We start from the raw sequence: 21,121 nt of genomic DNA, 5'->3' as shown, positions 1-21,121 counted from the left end.
CCCAATTAAAATGCCACCAGCCAGAGCAAACATTTGTTTTAAAATGCATCAATCGTACCTGAGATACATGGCAATTATTTTTTTAAAAAGCACCAAAAACTAAACTAAGATCCTATGTTCTTTTTAAAAAAAAAAAAAAAAATAGAGTAATAAGTGGTTAAGAAGTTGAATTTGACAGAGTTAAAGAGGTTTTATTACCAGTATCATAAACATGAGGAATGGTGGTGTGTATCACCTTGAAATTATACTTTTGAATTGGGAAAGCCCATGATTTATGCCAATCTGTCTGTACAAATTACTACAGTGTTTATGGAAGCACAACCTTCCAACAATAGAACAGACCTAGCAGAATAACAAATGGAAAGGAACAAAACAATTGAAATGAAAGGGAATAACCAGAACATAGTTTGGTAAACTAGAATCTGAGATGCTGTTTCTGTTCTCATTATATTGGTTCTGTACATACTATTCACAGAAACGATAGCCATGGAAATTCACAAAGCCACAAAAGATTGATTTCCTTGTGTCCTCATTAAGATGGTGTAGTGTTCCTAGCATTATGTGGAGCCATTCCATCCTCATCTATGTCCCAGCTGTTTGTATTTGTTTATCTCTAACTATTGCAGTTTTGAGGTCACATACATTATCACCAAAATGTTTGGAATTTTTAGTGAAAAAAGGGTTAGGAAAGATAATTTTCTTTGTGGCATCTGTTTCACTTGATCCATTGGAGTTAGTGTGCCTCTTTAGCACTCTCAAGCTACTGGTTGCAAGTAGAAAAAAAAATGGTATGTATCTCTTTCGGAATTTATTGTTAATAGGACTGCAACAGAATTCAGGAAACCAGAATGGGCAATCTTATAAATCATCTATTAGCACCCAGCTCTATGCGGAACCCTTTTTATTGTGTGTGCATGTTTGTGTGTTTATCTCTCTTTTAATAATCTGGCCTAATTATTTAATTTAGAATTATTTTTATATTACCCAGGCACTAACATATATATATCAGATAATGACACGAGCATGATGGATAAGAGTCAAAATTCTCCTTTGCACCTATCTATTCTACTGGGCCGTAATAAAATACTTGATGCTTGTAGTTCAAACATGTCATCTTACTGTCTTAACTAGAGATAAATTTTTCAAAGCAATTTTAAGAGAAAATCATGCCCATTAGATTTTTTTTTTAGTGTTGGGTGGCAATACCTCATAATTCCCTAAACCCTACCCATCCTTAGAGTGATATTTCTCTCAGAAGAAAGACTCTTTAACTAAAACTGCATATAATGTAGAAGAATTCTTCGCTGTGCCACTCTGGCAGCAAGGCATTTCTGGTCCTAGAAATTTAGTGTGGTTTTAATATGGAAGTAATACCAACAAAGTTTTATTATATTTGGTTATTAAAAATGCAATAGACTGGTGAATTTCAAAGTGCTGGAAGTTTTGAGTTATCACACTATTTTATGAGGCAAGTAATGTAAGCTTTGGAAAATAATCTTGCCGGATGCCTTGTGTCCATTGAAGATTCAAGGATAAAAGCTACGTTCTCATAGTGTTTATTTACTTTCCCCGTAACTCCTATAATGAATGTTCATGTTGCTGGTTGTTTCAAGTAGCTTTATGTAATTATACATGCTGATAGTTAATAGAGATATATTATCAATATCTATATCTCAAAGCATATAACAACATTTACATATAATTTAATATGATTAATATTATAGTGGGCATAATTAAGGCTTTCTACCTTATCTCTTGTTTCCTGAAGGTTTAGAATTAATGTCTTAAAAGTTTTAGATTTAAAAGAATAAGCATCCACATTTCTTTAAATATTATACAAATAGAAGTCTCTGAGATGTGACCATAATTCATACATTCACATCAATACACATACTGCTAATTTCATGTGCTTCGTAAATTGAAAAGACAAGTTCTGTTGAAAAAATTTTTACATAATTATGTTCAATAACATATTGGTTTGCTTTCTAAAATACATACTTGATGTGTACTGTAAGGATTAGCTGATGATAAAGAATGGCACCAGCAGACAGAGCATAACAAAGACAACAAAGACAGAGCTATTGGTACTTTCAGTGTTTGAGTGAATCATCTCTATCTTTGCCCATTTCTCACATTTGTAGTTATATTTTGGCAGGAAGTTCAAGCAGAACATGATTATGAAGAGAAGGCAAAACAGACCTACTACTAGAGAGTCATGCTCAATTACTAGTGTTGGGGAGGTAACACTTTTTCTTCCTCCTGGTGGCATCCCTTCTCAGCATCCATTTGGTTATTCTACAGTCATTCACTGGGTACCACCATATACCCACTACTGTGGCAGGTACCAAGAAATGCAAAATTTAAGAGTAATACATAATCTAGGTAAAGGAGACATGATTAACATATGAAATTAATGAATTACGAGGCAATAAGTTGTTATCTTGGAAGTAATGTATTCCATGTAGACTCATTGAAAGTTAACATTAGATTGAATCTCATTCTTTTAAAGACAGTATTTTTAAAGCAGTTTTAGGTTCACAATAAAATTGAGGGGAAGTTACAGAGATTTCAAATATAGCCCCTATATCCACACATGTGCAGCCTCCTACATTATCAATATCACTCAGCAGAATGGTAAATTTGTTAGCAAGGATGAACCTACATTGGCAAATCATTATCACCCAAAGTCCATAGTTTACCTCAGGGTTCACTCTTGGTATTGTACATTCTATGGGTTTGAGCAAATGTATAATTACATATATATATATACACACACACACACACACACATATATGTGTGTGTGTGTGTGTGTGTGTGCGCCTGTGTGTGTAATTATATCACACAGAGTATTTTCACTGCCATAAAAATGCTATGCTCTTCCTATTTGTCTCCCTGCCATCCTATCCCTGACAATCAGTGATTTTTTTATAGTCACCATAGTTTTGCTTTTTTCAGAATGTCATGTGGTTGGAATCACACAGTATGTAGCATATTTAAGCAAGGACATCTTTAAATTAGCAATATGTATTAGGGGTTCCTCTGGTCTTTTCATGATTCACTACCTTATTTTTATTTGTTTTGGCGTTTTGTTATTTTTATTTTTTTTATTTTAGAGAGAGAGGAAGGGAGAGGGAAAGAGAGATAAAAACATTGATGAGAAATATTGATCGGCTGCCTCCTGCATGCCCCCTACTGGTGATCTAGCCTGCCACCTGGGCATGTGCCCAGACCAGGAATTGAACTGGTGACCTCTTGGTTCATGGGTCAATGCTCAACCACTGAGCCACACCCGCCGAGCCTTGTTTCTTTTTAGTGCTGAATAATATTCCATTGCCTGAATATACCATGATTTATTTATTTATTCACCTACTGAAAGGCATCTTGATTGCTTCCTTGAACATCATTTTAAAGAAAAGAAAATTGATTCTGAAAGGGGATAAAGTAACTTGAATAGAAATATAACTAGCTATAAATAAATCTAGTTTTAATATCTAGCCCTTCTCTGATTCCTCATGCAATATTTTTACATTATAATTTGGACCAGACAAATACTATCCTTGCAATTTTCTCAGCTCCTTCTTGATATTATATATTACACCTTTTATTATCTTCAATATGCAGATTATCTTAAAATGCAAAATTTTGACCAATCAACATTTCTAGATTTTTTGGCTTTTAAGTGGTATATAAATATGTAGAATGCAAAATGTCAGAATGTTGAATGAAAAAGACAAAGAATCATTGTAGGAGCTCTCTGGGGAAACAAAACACGGCAGTGTTTGAGAACTACTATCCAGAAGAGTGTAGAGTGCACAGTTGAATCTCTGGTACTTACATGGCACATTCAAGGGAGGACCAGCTACTTAAAATTTATGAGTGGCACTGATCTTCAGGAAGCCAATTACATTTCTGGAAGCTGGTTCATTATCAATGCTTAATATTCTCTTAGGGACAGTTTGATACCTTTGAACAAACACAAAATTCATTTAAATTTTCATTAGCTACTACACAGAAGTTAGCACTATACCTTAATTTTAGACCAAAATAGATTTTTAATTTGGGACTGATTTCCCATTTATTCTATTTCTAACAGAAAATGGATAAGAAGTTTTCCTCTTGAATTTGCCCTCTAAACAAAATATATTTTATTTGATCTAACTTCAAGATGTATTGCTGGTTTTCCACAAATGCTTCTTAGAAGTGGCTTTCCAAACACAGAAGGACTACAAGTCTTTATAGCTACAGTGAGCAGAACAGTAAAGACAATGGAATTCCACAGAAATTATTGATCACTTTTTTATATTAATATCCTCAGTGAGAAGTTTTAAAGAATATCCTCTTAAACATTTGATTTTATAAAATACATACTTCAAAAATACATTTAGTAAATTCAATTTCCTTTCCAATCTAGAAGCTATCTTAAGGCAAACTTGATTTTTTCTTATATATTTGAACTTGGCTGTTTTTCTGTCTTTATCTCTTGTTAATGCTGTTAATGTTTACGTACTCTATCTCATTTTTATTTATTGGTGATACCTGCTGCAGAGCAATACCAAATCAAAAGTGAATTCTGTTAACAGATTGGTGTTTTTTGTTTGTTTTTTTTTCCAGCTTTCTTCTAAGAATGTGACTCTTTTCTGTGGGAATCTTTCTATAAAGTTATAGTTCAGATGCTATATATTTTGTTGTATGTGTTCTTATTGTTACAGTCAAGCACATTTCAAAATATAAATTTTGGTTAACATGTTTTTAAATTAAATTTATTGGGTGATATTGGTTAATAAGATTATATAGGTTTCAAGTGTACATTTCTATGATACATGATCTGTATACTGCATTGTGTGCCCACCACTCAAAGTCACATCATATTCTGACACCATATACTTGACCCTTTTTACCCTTAACTACCCCCAACCTCCTTCCCTCTGGTAACCACCATAGTGTCAGACAGGAAGAGTTAAGAAACATATGATTTCACTCGTATTTGGGACATAAAACTGAAAGCAACAAATGAACCAACAAGATAAACAAATAAAAACTCATATACACAGACAAAAGTTTGGTTAATGTGTTTGAACTGAAACTTAAATACTTTCTTTGATCAACTGTGGAAGAAAAAAAAGCCACTAATTTGGCAGTGTGCCAGAAGCTAATTAGCTTTTCCTTCTTTTATATTCTTGTTATCAGCTTTTGATTATAGGGGATTACTAACTTGATCAAATTTGTTTCCTTTTGTTGTGATAAAATTTACATAGCATAAAATTTACCATTTTAACCAGTTTTAGCATACAGTTCATTGGCACTAAGTACATTCCCATTGTTGTACCACCACCATAAAAAATATGGAATGCTTCACAAATTTGCATTTTATCTTTACACGGGGTACTTGGTAATTTTCTCTATATGTTTCTAATGTTAGCATATGTGTTACTGAAACGAACACCTAAATATGTTTTTTAAAGTATTCAGAATCTCTTTGAGAATAATAGAAAAATATAAAATTAATTCACTGGTAGAATTGTATTCAAACTTATTTTGGTAGGTGAACTGTAGCTTTTAAAATTTTCTCTGGCTTATTGATTTTCATAGGTGTCTAAAAGGCCACATTTTATAGATTATCAGGTAGGTATCTTATCTGGTGGGGTGGTTTCTTTGAACCAATCCTGCTCTTGAGGATGGAGGAACTATGGAAGGAAGCTATTGTTACAGTTTTTACATTCCTATGTTACTGGGCTAACTGGGCATTGGAGCAGTTGCGCTTTTCTTAATGTCAGAAATTTGAGATGTTTTGTCACCCATAATCTATATCTAATGTACACTCTATCCTAGACTTACAATGATATTTGCTGGATGTGCCACTGATGGTTTAAGAATCATAGACCAATAGGAGGTCAGGGCTGCAAGGCCTTAGAAATTATCTTTGCACATGTATAACTTATTAAAAGGCTTATGTACTACTAGAAGAGTTCATATATCTCAAATTTTCATAAATAAGAAATGGCTTATCGAGAGGTACCAGTAAGACAATTAGTAATTTTCTCAGTGATTATGTTTTAAAAGCTGGGACATTTTCAATTGAAAAGGAAGGCAACAAAGACAAGTATAACTGATGATTACTCAATGAGAGCATAGTTAAATTTGTGTAAACTGTGAGACTTCTTTATATCTATCTATCATCTATCTATATCTATCTATCTATCTATCTATCATCTATCTATCTATCTATCTATCATCTATCTATCTATCTATCTATCTATCTATCTATCTATCTATCTATCTATCTATCTATATCTATCTATCATCTATCTATCTATCTATCTATCATATCTATCTATCTATCTATCTATCTATCTATCTATCTATCTATCTATCTATCTATCTATCTATCATCTATCTATCTATCTATCATCTATCTATCTCTATCTATCTATCTATCTATCTATCTATCTATCTATCTATCTATCTATCTATCTATCATCTATCTCTATCATCTATCTATCTATCTATCATCTATCTATCTATCTATCTATCTATCTATCTATCTATCTATCTATCTATCTATCTATCTATCTATCATCTATCTATCTATCTATCTATATCTATCTATCTATCTATCTATCATCTATCTATCTATCTATCTATCTATCTATCTATCTATCTATCTATCTATCATCTATCTATCTATCATCTATCATCTATCTATCTATCTATCATCATCTATCTATCTATCTATCTATCTATCTATCTATCTATCTATCTATCATCTATCTATCTATCATCTATCTATCTATCTATCTATCATCTATCTATCATCTATCATCTATCTATCTATCTCTATCTATCATCTATCTACCATCTATCTATCTATATCTATCATCTATCTATCATCTATCTAATCTACCATCTATTTACCTATCTACCTATCTATATTTTTAGCTTAAATTTAAATACAAAAAAAAATGTCTAAGTAGTTGAAATTAAGTTTGTATCCAAGTTAAAAAAATTATTTAGGGTAACATTTCTCAAATTGTGTTTCATGACGTATTAGTGTATTTAGACCAACTAATAAATATTTTATGAAAAAGAGTTCCATTACCCGACAAGGTTAGAAAATGTAGTATACTTTATACCTTTTTTGAGATATCATAATACATGTAAGCATATTATAAGTTTTGAAAAAATCTGCAATACAGAAACTTGGAGCCAAAGTACCTGGGTTTAAATCCCAACTTTAAGATTAACTATGTGACATTAGATACTTTATTCAGTTTCTGGAACTCAGTTTCTTGATATGATAAATGGAAATAGTAATGGTACTTCACTCTTAAGGATTTTGTGAATGAGTAAATATGTGAAGAACTTGCAACAATGTGTGGCATATGATAAGGGCTATCTAACGTATGTTATTTTCAACCTAATGTTGCCTAAATTGTCCATAGAGCTCCCTTACACTCTTCCTTCCCCTTATTTATTTACTTATTTAAAAATATGTTTTTGTTTGTTTTTTTTGCAAGTAACAGGTACAAATGTATTGATTTCAGGTTATTTCATAGAATAATACATGCATTACATCTCTTTGGGGTATATTTCTTTTTTTAAAATGTTCAAAATATTACAGATGTCCCTTTTTCTCCCCATTGACCCCTCCCTCCCCATCCCCCCTCCAGTTATTGATTTTAGAGAGAGAGGAAGGGAGAACAATAGAGAGACAGAAACTCCGATGAAAGAGAGAGATGTTGATTGGCTGCTTCCTGCATACCTCCTACTGGGGATCAAGCTCAAAACTGGAGCATGTGCCCTGACTGGGAATGGAACCTGGGACCTCTTGGTTCATGGGTCGATGCTCAACCACTGAATCACAATGGCCGGACCTCCTTCCCCCTTTGAAAATAAACTGTCTTGCAACATTTTGTAAAACAAGTAGTCAAATGGACCTTAATTTGGAAAATGTTACTATAAGACAAGTTCAACATGGTGCTTTTCTCTTGCTTTTAATCTTTCTACAGTAGGTGAAATAGGAACATTTGAAAAGATTATTATGAGACTTTAAAACTTTTAAATGCCCATTATGCATTTTCAGAAGAGTCTATAAGAAAATAAACAGTTGCTTAGCAACTTGGAATTTTGTTTGGTGCTTCAAGCTATAGGACAGCAGTTTGCTCCTCTTATGTTTCTACTTTGGTTGCAGTCTCTACATGCTGTGCTGCTTGGCCTGTCAACCCTTACTAATTATCATTTTTCTTGTCTCTGGATCCATTCTGAATGGCAAATTCACCCATTTTTTTGTATATCCTCCAATCTGTTGTTTTTGTAGGACAAACTGAACTTTATAGTAAAGATAGAGTGTATCCTCTCTGCATGTTTAGCTGCAATTTAACAAAGTGTGCCAATATCTATGCCAATACAGTAGATTTCTAATGCTTATATTATTTGATGGCTTTGCTGATGTCTAGCCCAATGCAGCAAATGTCTATTGTTTTGAGAATTTTCCATAGCTATGTTTTGTCAGCCTTTACCTCTGAGCCATAGAGCTGAGCTGAGTAATTTTAAATGCTTTTATCCTTGAATGGTAATTCCTTAGAATCACTGTAATATTTGCTCTTCATGTGGGTTGCCTGTAACTACTTGCAAGCAGCTTGTCTGTTCTTCATTCTTTATTCTTATATCCTTTTGGCTTTCCCCTTAGTTGCATTCTGAATCTTTTAGTGTCCAAGTGTTTTTTCTAAAGAACAGAGTTCAAAGTATAACCATTTCCTAAAACTGAACCTAATAATGACCTCTCTTCAGATTTGTATCTTCCGAATTGATTTATAGGGAATTTCAAAACTGTTTCCACTGGTATATGGCATTAACATTTCATACTACCAGATGTCTCATTATTCATGTTTCAGTACATCATACTTGACCCAAGGTAGATTTGAATGCAAATAACAAACAAGCCAATACACAGTACTTTACTGGAAGAATGAAATAACATGGCAGATATGAACTGCTTTTTGTTTTTAAGGGATATTATTAATGCAATACTTTGACTGTTAATTTAATTAAACATTATTTTTTAAAATATAAAACCATATTTAATTAGTTGCAAACCTCAAGATTTGATTACTCATAGATCTCCTCTAGTTAATTTACTTGTTCACAGTTTTGACAGAAAATATTTCAAACTAATATAAAGGGATATTCACAGTCTAAATCATTAAGAAACTATAAAATTGCCTTAATTTTTGCTCAGATCACTACTGTGAACCCAAATCCACTATTTCCCCCCTGTAAATTTAACCACAAACCACGGATTTTGCCCCCTCCACTTTGAGTTTGAGGACTATAGGTCACATAAAGTTTGTAAATCTGAAACTTCTTTACTAGTGAGAAAGGCATCAAGAAAAATTTTGCCTTAGTGCATGCGTAGATAATGCAAAACCATACTGGTTGCAGAAAACTATGTAGGAGACAAAGTAAATTCAGTCACAAGTATTGCTTCATAAATACTGTGAAGATTGTATAATCCAACTCCTTCATTTTTCATACGAATAAACTGAAGACCTGAGAATTTATTTGACACAATTTCTTCCTTGTTCTGGTCAATGACCTATAATGTATCTTTGCAGACCCATTTTAGATAATTTTTAAAAATTAAGATTAAGAAGGTGGGAATTAGTGGACAAAGTACTCAGGGTAAAAGTCAGGAGATATGAGTTTTCACCATTTAGTAGATGGTAGTAGTCTTACCATTTACTGGCTATGTTATAGTAAGCTTCTCACTTGTCTTCTCTGAGACTCAGTTTTTCATTTATAAAATGGAGGAGTAAGTAGCTATTCATTACATTTCTTATACCTCTGAAGAGCTTTTCCCATCATTCTAAGTCTGAAGTTAAAGCTTGTATACTTACTAAAAATAATAATAGTAAATCACACACATATACATGTGGAAATGCACACATATGAAATTATGATATGTTTGGCACTTTCACATTGTTATGTTGGTTTTAAGTTAGGAAGTGAGTTTAGATTACATCAAGGATGTACATTAGTAATTGGTCAAACATTGAGCTAATCATGAAATTAAGTCAATAAGAATAGAAGGTGCTAAGGTTACAGAAGTAAATGCTCAAATATCAGAAAGTGCAAAAAGTGAATGCTTTCCCAGTAACATGAAGTCTCTGCCTTTCCAAATCTATTTCAGTCAAATATCTATAACTTGAACATAATGTAAAAGTTACCATTTCCAGATTCAGTGACTGAAAAAGATGATTTTTATGTTTCTAGGTGTTTGTGTAGATATTTACCTATAACTGTAGCACTTTCCCTTTTCAAAGCATCTTTTCATTCTCATTAAACTTACCATTTTCTACTCATCTGATGAAAGCTGTAATTCTCATTTCCAAGTAAGAGTTAACTCAGAAATTTCTAAATCAGCATGCTCTTCTTGTGTGCTCTTCCAGGACTGTGTTTTGAGAACTTGGTGCCAGGAGATAATTTGTCTTTTTGTTTTTTTAATTTTATTTATTTGTTTATTTATTTATTTATTTATTTATTTATTTATTTTTAAAATTTTATTATTGTTTAAAATATTACAGATGTCCCTTTTTCTCCCCAATGACCCGCTCCACCCCATTCCTTTCCCCTCCCCAGTCCCTCTCCCCACCATTGTCCATGTCCTTGGGTTGTGCATATATGCATATAAATTCTTTGGTTACTCTCTCACCCTCCCCCCACTGACCCTCCTCCATCCCTCTGACATTCATCAGTCTCATCTATGCTTCCATGTCATTGAATCTATTCTGTTCATCAGTTTATTAAGTTCTTTAGATTCCATGTATAAGCCAGATCATGTGATATTTGTCTTTCACTGCCTGGCTTATTTCACTTAGCATAATATTCTCCAGGTCCATCCATACTGTCCCAAAGGGTACCAGATTCTTCTTCTTTACAGCTGCATAGTATTCCATGGTGTAAATGTCCCACAGCTTTTTTATCCACTCATCTACTGATGGGCACTTGGGCTGTTTCCAGATCTTAGCTATTGTAAACTGTGCTGCTATGAACATCAGGGTATATATATCCTTTCTGATGAATGTTTCAGAATTCTTAGGATACATTCCTAGGAGTGGAATCATTAGGTCAAACGGCAGCTCCATTTTTAGTTTTTTGAGGAACCTCCATACTGTTTTCCATAGTGGTTGCACCAGTCTGCATTCCCACCAGCAGTGTAGCAGTGTACTAGGATGATTTGTTATTTTAAATTCATCAGTGTGACATTGAACAGCATCGTGATATTAAGAATTTAACCAAATAGTTGAATAAAATGATAAATTGCTAATGAAAGGTCAAGTAAATCAAACATCTTTTCTACTGCTTTCCACTTGCTTAATTGTGATTTTACCTGAAGACATAGATATTCACGTGTTGTAATGAAGACTGAATATATAGGATTTAAGATTTCCTAAATTTAAAGTCACTGCAATATGGACCATGAAGCAATAAAAATATGAGTTAGAGGCTGACTCTAAATTTTGAATAAAATGTAAGAAGGTACAGGAAAACAACTAAAATATAAGACTGTATTTGATAAGGGAATCATATCACTTTAGAGAGTTCATTAATTCATGTTTCAACTACTTCAGTACATTAATACATCAATGTTCCATGTGGAAATTTAGGTTTTGCTTCATATCTTCCCTTAAATAACTGACCTATGACAGGTTACTGTGAGATTCTTCATCTTCGAAATAAAGAAATTGAACTGGATGGCTCCTAAATATATTCGTAGTCCTATTATACCATGATTCTTTACTGCCTTAAAATTACTTTCTGAATTTGCTTATTTAATATTTCAATGATAAGATACAGATAACAATTGCTTGAAAGAATGCTTAAATATTGGAACTTATCATCTCTTCTATGAATTCAAAAATTTTGAAGAAGCTCTTTCTCATTCACTGTCTTAGTGTCATTATATGAGGTACACATTTTATGTGGGATTTCTTGTATATAAGATATTTTGTTGGCTTATTTTCATAAAGTCAGAATCCATATTTTGTTATTTAATGTCCACTATTTACCAGTCATTAAACAACTAGTAATTCCATAATTATCATAGTCAAGATCCATTCCTAGTTTGTTAATCAGAAGAGCTAATGCAAATTCTGGAAACTTTTCTTGATAAATTTTGGGTTATGAGGCACTCAGCCCTGGCAGTCCTAGTCAAAGTCCCTTTGTTTAAATCATCACCATCATATTTTCTGCCTATTTGGAGAATCATAATTCAGTAAAGCTAAATATGACTAGAAAATCTTTCAGACCATCTAGAAAATGTCCAAATGCATATCATCAATTCAGAAACTAAAACAATTTTCTTTCATATCCTTTCTTTGCCATGATTCATAGACAAGGTAATGTAATCAAAGTTTGCTTCATTTTGAGTTTCCATGCATTGTGAAGAGTACAGAATGTTAAAATAGAACCTTAGTGATTCTCCCAAACATACACAATTAAGCGTTCACTTCCCCTTACACTGTTGATAAGGATTTGCCCTACCTTTTAGAATCAAATACTTCTAATAATAGCAGTTATGCTTTCTTTTTGCAACAACCAATGCATATATTCTAAAATACTGTTTTAAATCTACCAGATTTTTTTGGCTTATGGCATTCAACACTATCTACAAATAATTAAGTTGAATTCACTAGACTTTTTGGAGAGCATTGCTGAAATATGGATTCAATTTTTAGAACCTGATGCCTTAGATATTTTTATGATACTGCTTAATATAAACTTCCTAGGAGACAAAATTTCAATTTTAAGCACTCATGTTTTCTCTTTGGGTTTTTTATTCCTATCTCGTCACAACATTATGTACAGTTAAAATAACTGACATATTAATACAAAACAATGTAATTACTTTATACTACAGGGGCTGGCAAACTTTCAGATGTGGAATGATATGTTTTCATTTATTTGATCCCTAAGTGTATAAGGAAGAGGAGGGTATATGGGAGGAAAGACTATTTGAAGTCTTTTATTCTACCCTTCCACACTTCCTTCATGGGCACCAACAAGTATGTTCATTAGAGAGTGGTTCCTTCTAATATTTCAGAGTGCCTCCTCTGACAATATTGTTTTAGTTGGAATTTAATATAATTGGAATTTAGACAGAATTTGATTTCTGTCTAAAACAACTGTCAAGGTCTCTCAACAGGCACCAGAACACATTAGCAAGATTTTTTGTAATTTCTCAAACAATTTTCATATTACTCTTTGTTTTCTCTGTGTTTTGAATTGGGGATCCAACCCATATTCAATGTAAGTTTATATTTTCAAATAGTCCATTGTAAAATGAAGTAATTTATAGGAGTTGAAATTTACTTTGTTAAAGAATATTATTTACAAATTAGAGGTGGGCTTACTTTTGGCTTATGCTGTGTAGTATAGTCCTGGTAAATAAACTTATCCAGATTTCAAGGACATTAAGTTGTCCTTATTTATTTATTTATTTATTTATTATTTATTTATTTTATTGTTATTATTTTTTTACAAACAAAACCTAAACTAAAACTAAACAAAAGAAGAAAGCAGTTTAGGCTCAAATGACTTTATAGATATATTCTTTCAAACATTTAAAAAAGCACAATACCAACAATCCATAAAGCTTTTCAAAAAAATGGAAGGGGAAAATCAGTTCTCAACTCATTCTATGAGGTCTATAAAAACCTATTATCAAAGCCAGAACACATCAAGAAAAGTAAAGGCCAATGTTCCTTATGAATTTAGATCCAAAGCTTCTAAACAAAAGTTTACCAATTTGAATCCCAAAATATATATTTTGTGACCAAGTGGAATTTACTTTAGAAATTCAAGGTTGTCATAACATTTGATAATTAATCAATGAATTTTACTATATTAACAAACTAAAACAAAAGCCATAAGATCATCTCAATAGACACACACAAAAAATTTTCATTCAACAGAATTCAAAATCCATTTCTGATAAAAAATAACTCTCCCCAAAGTAGGAGAGATATACTCCCCTGTACTATGTTAACATATTTTTTAATTGAATGCTTGATATCATGTGGAGACCATTACAGATGTCCCCCTTTTAACCTCACTGATCCCCTCCACCTCACATCCATCCCACCTCCAGGCCCTCCCCACACCAATGTCCAAGTCCATGGGCCATGCCCATAAACATAAAAGTTCCCTGATTAATCTCTCCCCACCCACACACACCCCTTCCCCTCCTTCCCTCTGAGATCCCTCAGTTTGTTCCAAGCTTCTATGTTATTGGTCCACTTTGTTCATCAGTTTATTTTGTTTATTATATTCCACATATAAGTGAAATCATTTGGTACTTGTCCTTCTCTGCCTGGCTTATTTCACTTAGCATAATACTCTCTAGTTCCCTCCATGCTGTGCCAAAGACCAAAAGGTCCTTCCTCTTCACAACCACATAGTACTCCATGGTGTAAATGTGCCACAGCTTTTTTATACACTCATCTACTGATGGGCACTTGGGTTGTTTCCAAATATTAGTTATTGTGAATTGTGCTGCTATGAACATGAAATAAACTTATCCAGATGAAGTCATTTATAGGCGTTGAAATGTACTTTGTTAAAGAATATTATTTATAAATTAGAGGTGGGCTTACTTTTGGCTTATTCTGTGTAGCATAGTCCTGGTAAGTAAACTTGTCCAGCTTCCAATTACATTAAGTTGTCCTCATTTTAAAAGTAATTCTGGTTTTAGGTATAACGGCTGCAGCAATGGCTGAGGCAATGAAGCTACAGAAGATGAAGCTTATGGCTATGAACACTCTTCAGGGAAATGGAAGCCAAAATGGGACAGAATCAGAACCTGATGATGTTAATTGTAATACAGGTGAGTGTCTTCAGAAATTCAAGGCAGGTGACTCATTGATTTATTCTGTGATGGGAGAGAAGAGGACTTAGGGGAGCAGGAGAATAATATGTATACTTCGATTGTAAGCAGTTACTAAAGAAGTATGCTTAACTCTACCTCTAACTTGTACATTGAAACTAGAAAACCATTACAGGTCAGAATCCCTTTTAAGGAAACACTGAATTATCTCCATTGTTTTCTTGTAGAGGGATTCAATGCTAATTTTTATAATGCTACCTATTTCATCTGCTAAAGGTTGCCTCCTTTAGCTTCATACCAGGCTTCTTACTTCAACTTTCTCTAAATAATTTACTACTAAATGGTAGTTCTGAGAATTCATCTTGGCTGGGCTACAGTCTCTTTAGTTGGAATACTACCTCCTCGGCTAAGTGAAGGTGCTGGCAGACTTGTGGTATTGTCAGCAGGGGCCAAAGAAAAGAAGTAAAACAAAGAGTAAGCAAGGAAAAAAAGGTGGAAGAAAGGAATATGAGAAAGATGCCTGTGGAAGGAATGTCCCCTTCCTTTTTGCTACTAGTTTTTTTTCTCATTTACCTGTGATAATTATTTTTTGGCTTTGATCATAAAACCACCCCTCACATCTCTTTTGGAATTAGGTATGGATTACAACTTTCAGCAAGCATGAATGTCTAAATAGATACAGTTTAATTTTAGTGGGGGGTAATAAGGGACAACCAAAGATGTTCTAAGGGGCCATAGGTTTCTAATCTAATAGTTCAGGTAAATTCAATATAATATGATAAGCAGATTGGTAGCAACCTCATTTCTCTTCTTTTAGGCTCCTAGAAGTTCAAGCATTGTGGGTCTTTATCTTGGAGAGAAAAGCAAAGGGGGGAATTATTGAATTAAGTCAGTGCAATAAACTACTTTGAATTTAATGTGGTATAGCTCTGTTCATCTTCCTTATCTAAAATTGAAAAGTTAATGGTGAATTATGAGAATTAATCTTCAACCAATGCTCACAGTGGGGAATAATGGAAAAATGCATACTTTTCTGGATTCATGGTAACTGGAAGCAACACATAGATAAGATTAAAATTAATAATAAGTAAAAGGATAATAACAATAGTAAGAAATTACCAGTTACTATGAACTATCTCCTATTTTTTTTTCCCTTTAGTTTCATTTTTTAAATTTAGATTTTATTGGCATATAACATTATATAAGTATAAGGTGCATAATGTGTTGATTTGATATACTTATATATTGCAATATTATTACCACCATAGTGTTAACTAACATCTACACCACATCACATAATTATTTCCTTTTTGTGTGGTGAGAACATTTAAGATCTAGTCTCTTAACAACTTTCAAGTATATAATAAAAGCATTAACTACAATTACAATACTTTACATTAGATGCTGAGAACTTATTCACCTTCTATCTACCGTGTTAACTCAGTTAATTCTTACCATATTCCCAAGGGGGGGAACCACTTTCAATACTCCCATTTTGAAGATCAAGAGACAGAGACACAGTGTGAAACAGCTCTGCCCAGAAAGTTAGTAAATAACAGAGCTAAGTTTGTATCTCATGTCTAGTTAAGTCCAGAGTATTTGCCCTTTCCACATTCTTTCTTCTCTTCAGTGCTGTTTTGTAACAGGATTTTTATTTTATCAACCCCCTTGATAAAAGTTGTTTTTATGATGAAGATACAGTGATGAACTGATGATCGGTTTCCTAGACTAAACACCTCTTAACTCATATTTGGTTCAAATCTTGGTGTCTTGGAAGTGATCAACATTTGACAGAAAGTCTTTTGTAAATAAAAATATATTTGTACCAACATATATTAGTGTGAGCTTAAGAAGTAACTCTGTCATTATTTTTCAGGTATAATAGTTTCTGAAAAAGACTTTGTACAAAATTTTTGTGTTGTTACTTTATAATAAGACAGCATAAAACATTTGGAGATATATATTGGTGATCTAATTTCTAACATAGTAAATATTTAATTTTCCTAGCTAAATATAATAATCTTGCTTAGCCCAAGATATCCATAATTGTGATAAAAAAGGTATTAGGTTTACATATGTGTATAATGTCATACTTGCTGTTATAAAAATGGAATTAAAATAGTAACTGTGACCACACAGAAATTACAGTTTATCCTTGTCTTGATGTAATGAAGGTAAGCAGATATAAAATAATAATAATGATAACAATAATACTAATAATAAATAGATAAGAAGTCTCTGAGTTTTCATAGTTTATAAATGAAAACTGTTGCCATGACTACACCTGTACACCAGGTCCTGTTACCAAGAGAGATTCAATAATCTATAACTTTACCTTAGGAGGGAAAAGGAGAGCAAGTGGACCTTAGCAGCCTTTGCCACTGAGGACTCCAGTAGCCCTCATGGCCACCATGGATACCCAGAGAGACTTGTCTGCCAAATATTCTCATAGTCTTTGCCAATGGTTACTTCATCTTATGGAACAGCTCAAAGACAACAGTGCTGTTCCTTCTCCAGCACCCAGATATTGAGCTGACACTGTAACAGCTAGACCCAGAGTCACTCCACCCACCCAGCCAATTTACTTGCAGGTGAAGATTTTTCCCCACTGATGTGAGACAATAAAGAATGAAAGAGCTGCCTGCTGCATCAAATGTTCAGAAAGAAATGCCAGGCTACATGGGACATGGCGAATCAAGAAAAATATCACCACCAAATGAACATAAAAATTGACCCCAAAGAAATGGAGATCTATGAATTGCCTGACAAAGAGTTAAAATAATTGTTTTACAGAAACTCAGAAAACTACAAGAGAACACAATTCAATGAAATCAGGAAAATAATACATGAACAAAATGAGAAGTTTAACAAAGAGGTAGAAATCATAAAAAAAGAACCAAGCAGAAATTCTGGAGCTAAAGTATATAATGAAAGAAAGAAAAAGAAGAAAGAAGAAAGGAAAGAAAGAAAAAGAAGAAAGAAAGAAGAAAGAAAGAAAAAGAAAGAAAGAAAGAAAGAAAGAAAGAAAGAAAGAAAGAAAGAAAGAAAGAAAGAAAGAAAAACACAGTAGAGAGCATCAATAACAACTCATTTAATCAGAAGGAAGAGTCTATGAACTTGAATATAGGTTATTTGAAATATTTCAGTCAGAGGAGAAAGAGGAAAAGAATAAAAATGTGGAAAGAATACTTTTAAGAGTTATGGGATATCAGCAAGGGAATAGTGTATGCATTTTGGGAGTCCAAGAAGGAAAAAAGAGAGATAAAGGAGGGGAAAAGCTCATTTAAAGAAATAACGGTTGAAAATTTTCTAAATCTAGAGAGGAAAATTGACACAATAATGAAGTTCAAAATGTCCAAATAGAATGAATCCAAATACGACTACACTGAGAAACATTACAGTAATATGTTGTTTAAAGACAAACCTAGGTTTTGAGAAATGTATCTTTAGGTGATTTTGTGATTGGGCAAATATCATAGAGTGCAAACCTAAATATTGTAACTTACTACACACCTAGGCTATATGGTATAGTCTATTGCTCCTAGGTTACAAACCTGTGCAGCATGTTACATTACAGAATACTGTAGGCAGTTGTAACACAATGATACATATTTGTGTATCTAAACATATCTAAACATAGCAAAGGTACAGTAAAAATACAGTTTAACAGATAAAAAATGGTATACTTGTTTAAGGCACTTACCATGAGTAGAGCTTACAGGACTAGAAGATGTTTTAGATGGGTCAGTGAGTGAGTGATGAGTGAACGTGAAGGCCTGAGACATTACTGTATTGTGATGCATTGTCCTATGACATCACAAAGGCTATGATGTCACTGGGTGACAGGAATTTTTGAGCTCCTTATAACTCACAGGACTTGTAGTTGTATATGTGGTCCATAATTGACTGAAATATCATTATGTGGCACGTGATTGTATAATCAAATTGTCAAAAGTCAATGGCAGAGAGAATTTTGAAAGCAGACAGGTAAAAGTGATTGTTAATATATGAAGAAACCATCATATGTTTAATATCTCACCACCCACCCACCCAACTCCACCTTCCCTCTGAGATTCGTCAATCTGTTCTGTGCTTCTGTGTTACTGAATCTATTTTGTTCATCAGTTTATTATGTTCTTTAGATCCCACATATAAGTGATCATGTGATATTTGTCTTTCTCTGACTGGCTTATTTTGCTTAACATAATATTCTCCAGGTCCATCCATACTGTCCGAAAGGTTATGAGATCCTTCTTCATTAATTTATATTCATATATACATAACCCATGAACACAGACAATAGTTTGGTTAAGGCTTGGGGTGGGGAGTGAGTGGGGGCTAGAAAAGGTTAATGGAGAAAAAAGGGGACATCTGTAATATTTTCAACAATAAAGATATACTTTAAAAAATTAGACCTTAAGCAGATTTCTCAGCAGAACTTTGGTAGAACAGGAGAGAGTGGAACAGTATATATAAAGTATTGAAAAAAACAAACTTCCAACCAAGAATACTATAACAACAATATTATCTTTTACAAATGAGAGATAAAGTCTTTCCCCCAAAAAAATTGATGGCGTTCATCTTCATTACAACTTCTTTACAAGAAATTCTTAAGAGACATCTTAAATTTGAAATGGAAAAACACTAAACAGCACTGTAAAACAGATGTATGCATAAATCTCATTGGCAAATGTAAATATATAGACAAATACAGATTAATGAAATGCAGTGTGGTGCATAAATCACTTTTAACCCTAATATAAAAGTTAAAAGATAAAATATTGTTAATTGATACTAAATAAAAAAAGAAGAAAACTCTGAATATAATAATACAAAATGAATGGGGGAGAGTACAAGTGTGTTTTTGTATGCAATAGAAGTTATAAACTTAAAATTAAGGTTTAAAGTACATATTTTTACAAGTTTTGAGTTCAAAAAAGTAAAAACCTTTAATAGATATGCAAAAGAAGGAAAGCAATAAATCAATAAAAAAGAAAGACAGCAAGAGGAGAGAGGGACAAAGGAAATTTAAAACAGAAAACAATTCACAGAACGGCAACAATAAGTCTTTACTGATCATTAGTTATTTTAAGTATAAATAAATTAAACTCACCAAATATAATGCACTGTGTGGCCCTGGCCAATGTGGTTCAGTTGGTTAAGCATCATCCCGTGCACCAAAAGGTCACTGTTCAATTATCCTGTCAAGGCACATGCCTTGGTTGCCAGCTTAATAAGTAAGGGGCATGCGGGAGACAGCCAATCTATGTTTCTCTCTTACATGGATGTTTCTCTCTCTCTTTCCCTCCCTCTATCTCCAAAATCAATAATATATATATATTTTTAAAAGGTTCTGAGTCGCTGAATGGATAAGATATAAGATCCAACAATATGTTGTCTACACATGACTCAGTTTAGATTTAAAGACATACAGAGGTTGAAAGTAAAAGGATAGGAAAAGCTGTGGTATAAATGATAATCAGAAGAAAGCAAGAGTGGCTACAATTATATTAGACAAAATAGACTAACTCTTAAACTGTTTCTAGAAACAAAGGAGGTCATTATATAATGATAAAAGGGTCATTTCAACAGGAAGATATAACATCTAAAAATACATGTATGCTCAACATTAGAGCACCGAAACATATAAAGCAAATATTTACAGATCAGGAGGCAGAAAGTAGCAACAATATTATAATAATAAGTTACTTCAATACTTAACTTACAATAATGCACGGAACACCCAGACAGAATATCAGTAAGAAAAAGTTAACTTGAACAACACTATAGAATAAATGGACAGAAGATATATGCAGAACTTTCTACCCAACTGAAGAAGAAAACAACTCTTTCCAAGCACATTCTCTTGGTTAGATCACATGTTAAGTCAAAAAGCAAGTCTTAACATATTCACAAAAATTGAAATCATACCAAGTGTTTTTTCTGACCACAATGGAATGGAACTAGTAATCAGTAACAGCAAGGAAATGAGAAAATTTATAAATATGTAGAAAATAAACAGTACTCTCTTGAACAAATATTGAGTCAAAGAGGAAATCAAATGGGAGCTTTAAAAGTTTCTTGAGGCAAATTAAAATGAAAACAAGACATACTAAAGCTATTGGATGTGGGAAAAGCAGTACTAAGATGAAAGTTCACAGTGATAAGTTCCTACATTTAAAAAAAGGCAAACCTGAAATAAATAACTTTATTTTACACATCAAAGAACTAGGAAAAAGA

The 21,121-nt window shown here is 32.9% G+C and overlaps 1 protein-coding gene across 1 annotated transcript in view; it reads left to right on the top strand.

Annotated features, from left to right (window-relative positions):
* Positions 1-21,121, top strand: part of DACH2 (dachshund family transcription factor 2) — a 679,609-nt gene that overhangs the window by 413,953 nt on the left and 244,535 nt on the right. Inside the window, exon 5 of the mRNA XM_081125625.1 lies at positions 14,750-14,881. Within this exon, the coding sequence (XP_080981751.1) occupies positions 14,750-14,881 (132 nt within the window). The remainder of the gene's footprint in view (positions 1-14,749; positions 14,882-21,121) is intronic.

Source organism: Miniopterus schreibersii (assembly GCF_964146895.1).
Source record: "Miniopterus schreibersii genome assembly, chromosome: X".
In the NCBI taxonomy this organism is placed as follows: Eukaryota; Metazoa; Chordata; class Mammalia; order Chiroptera; family Miniopteridae; genus Miniopterus; species Miniopterus schreibersii.
Note: the sequence above shows the minus strand (reverse complement) of the source record. Positions and strands in the feature narration are given on the sequence as shown.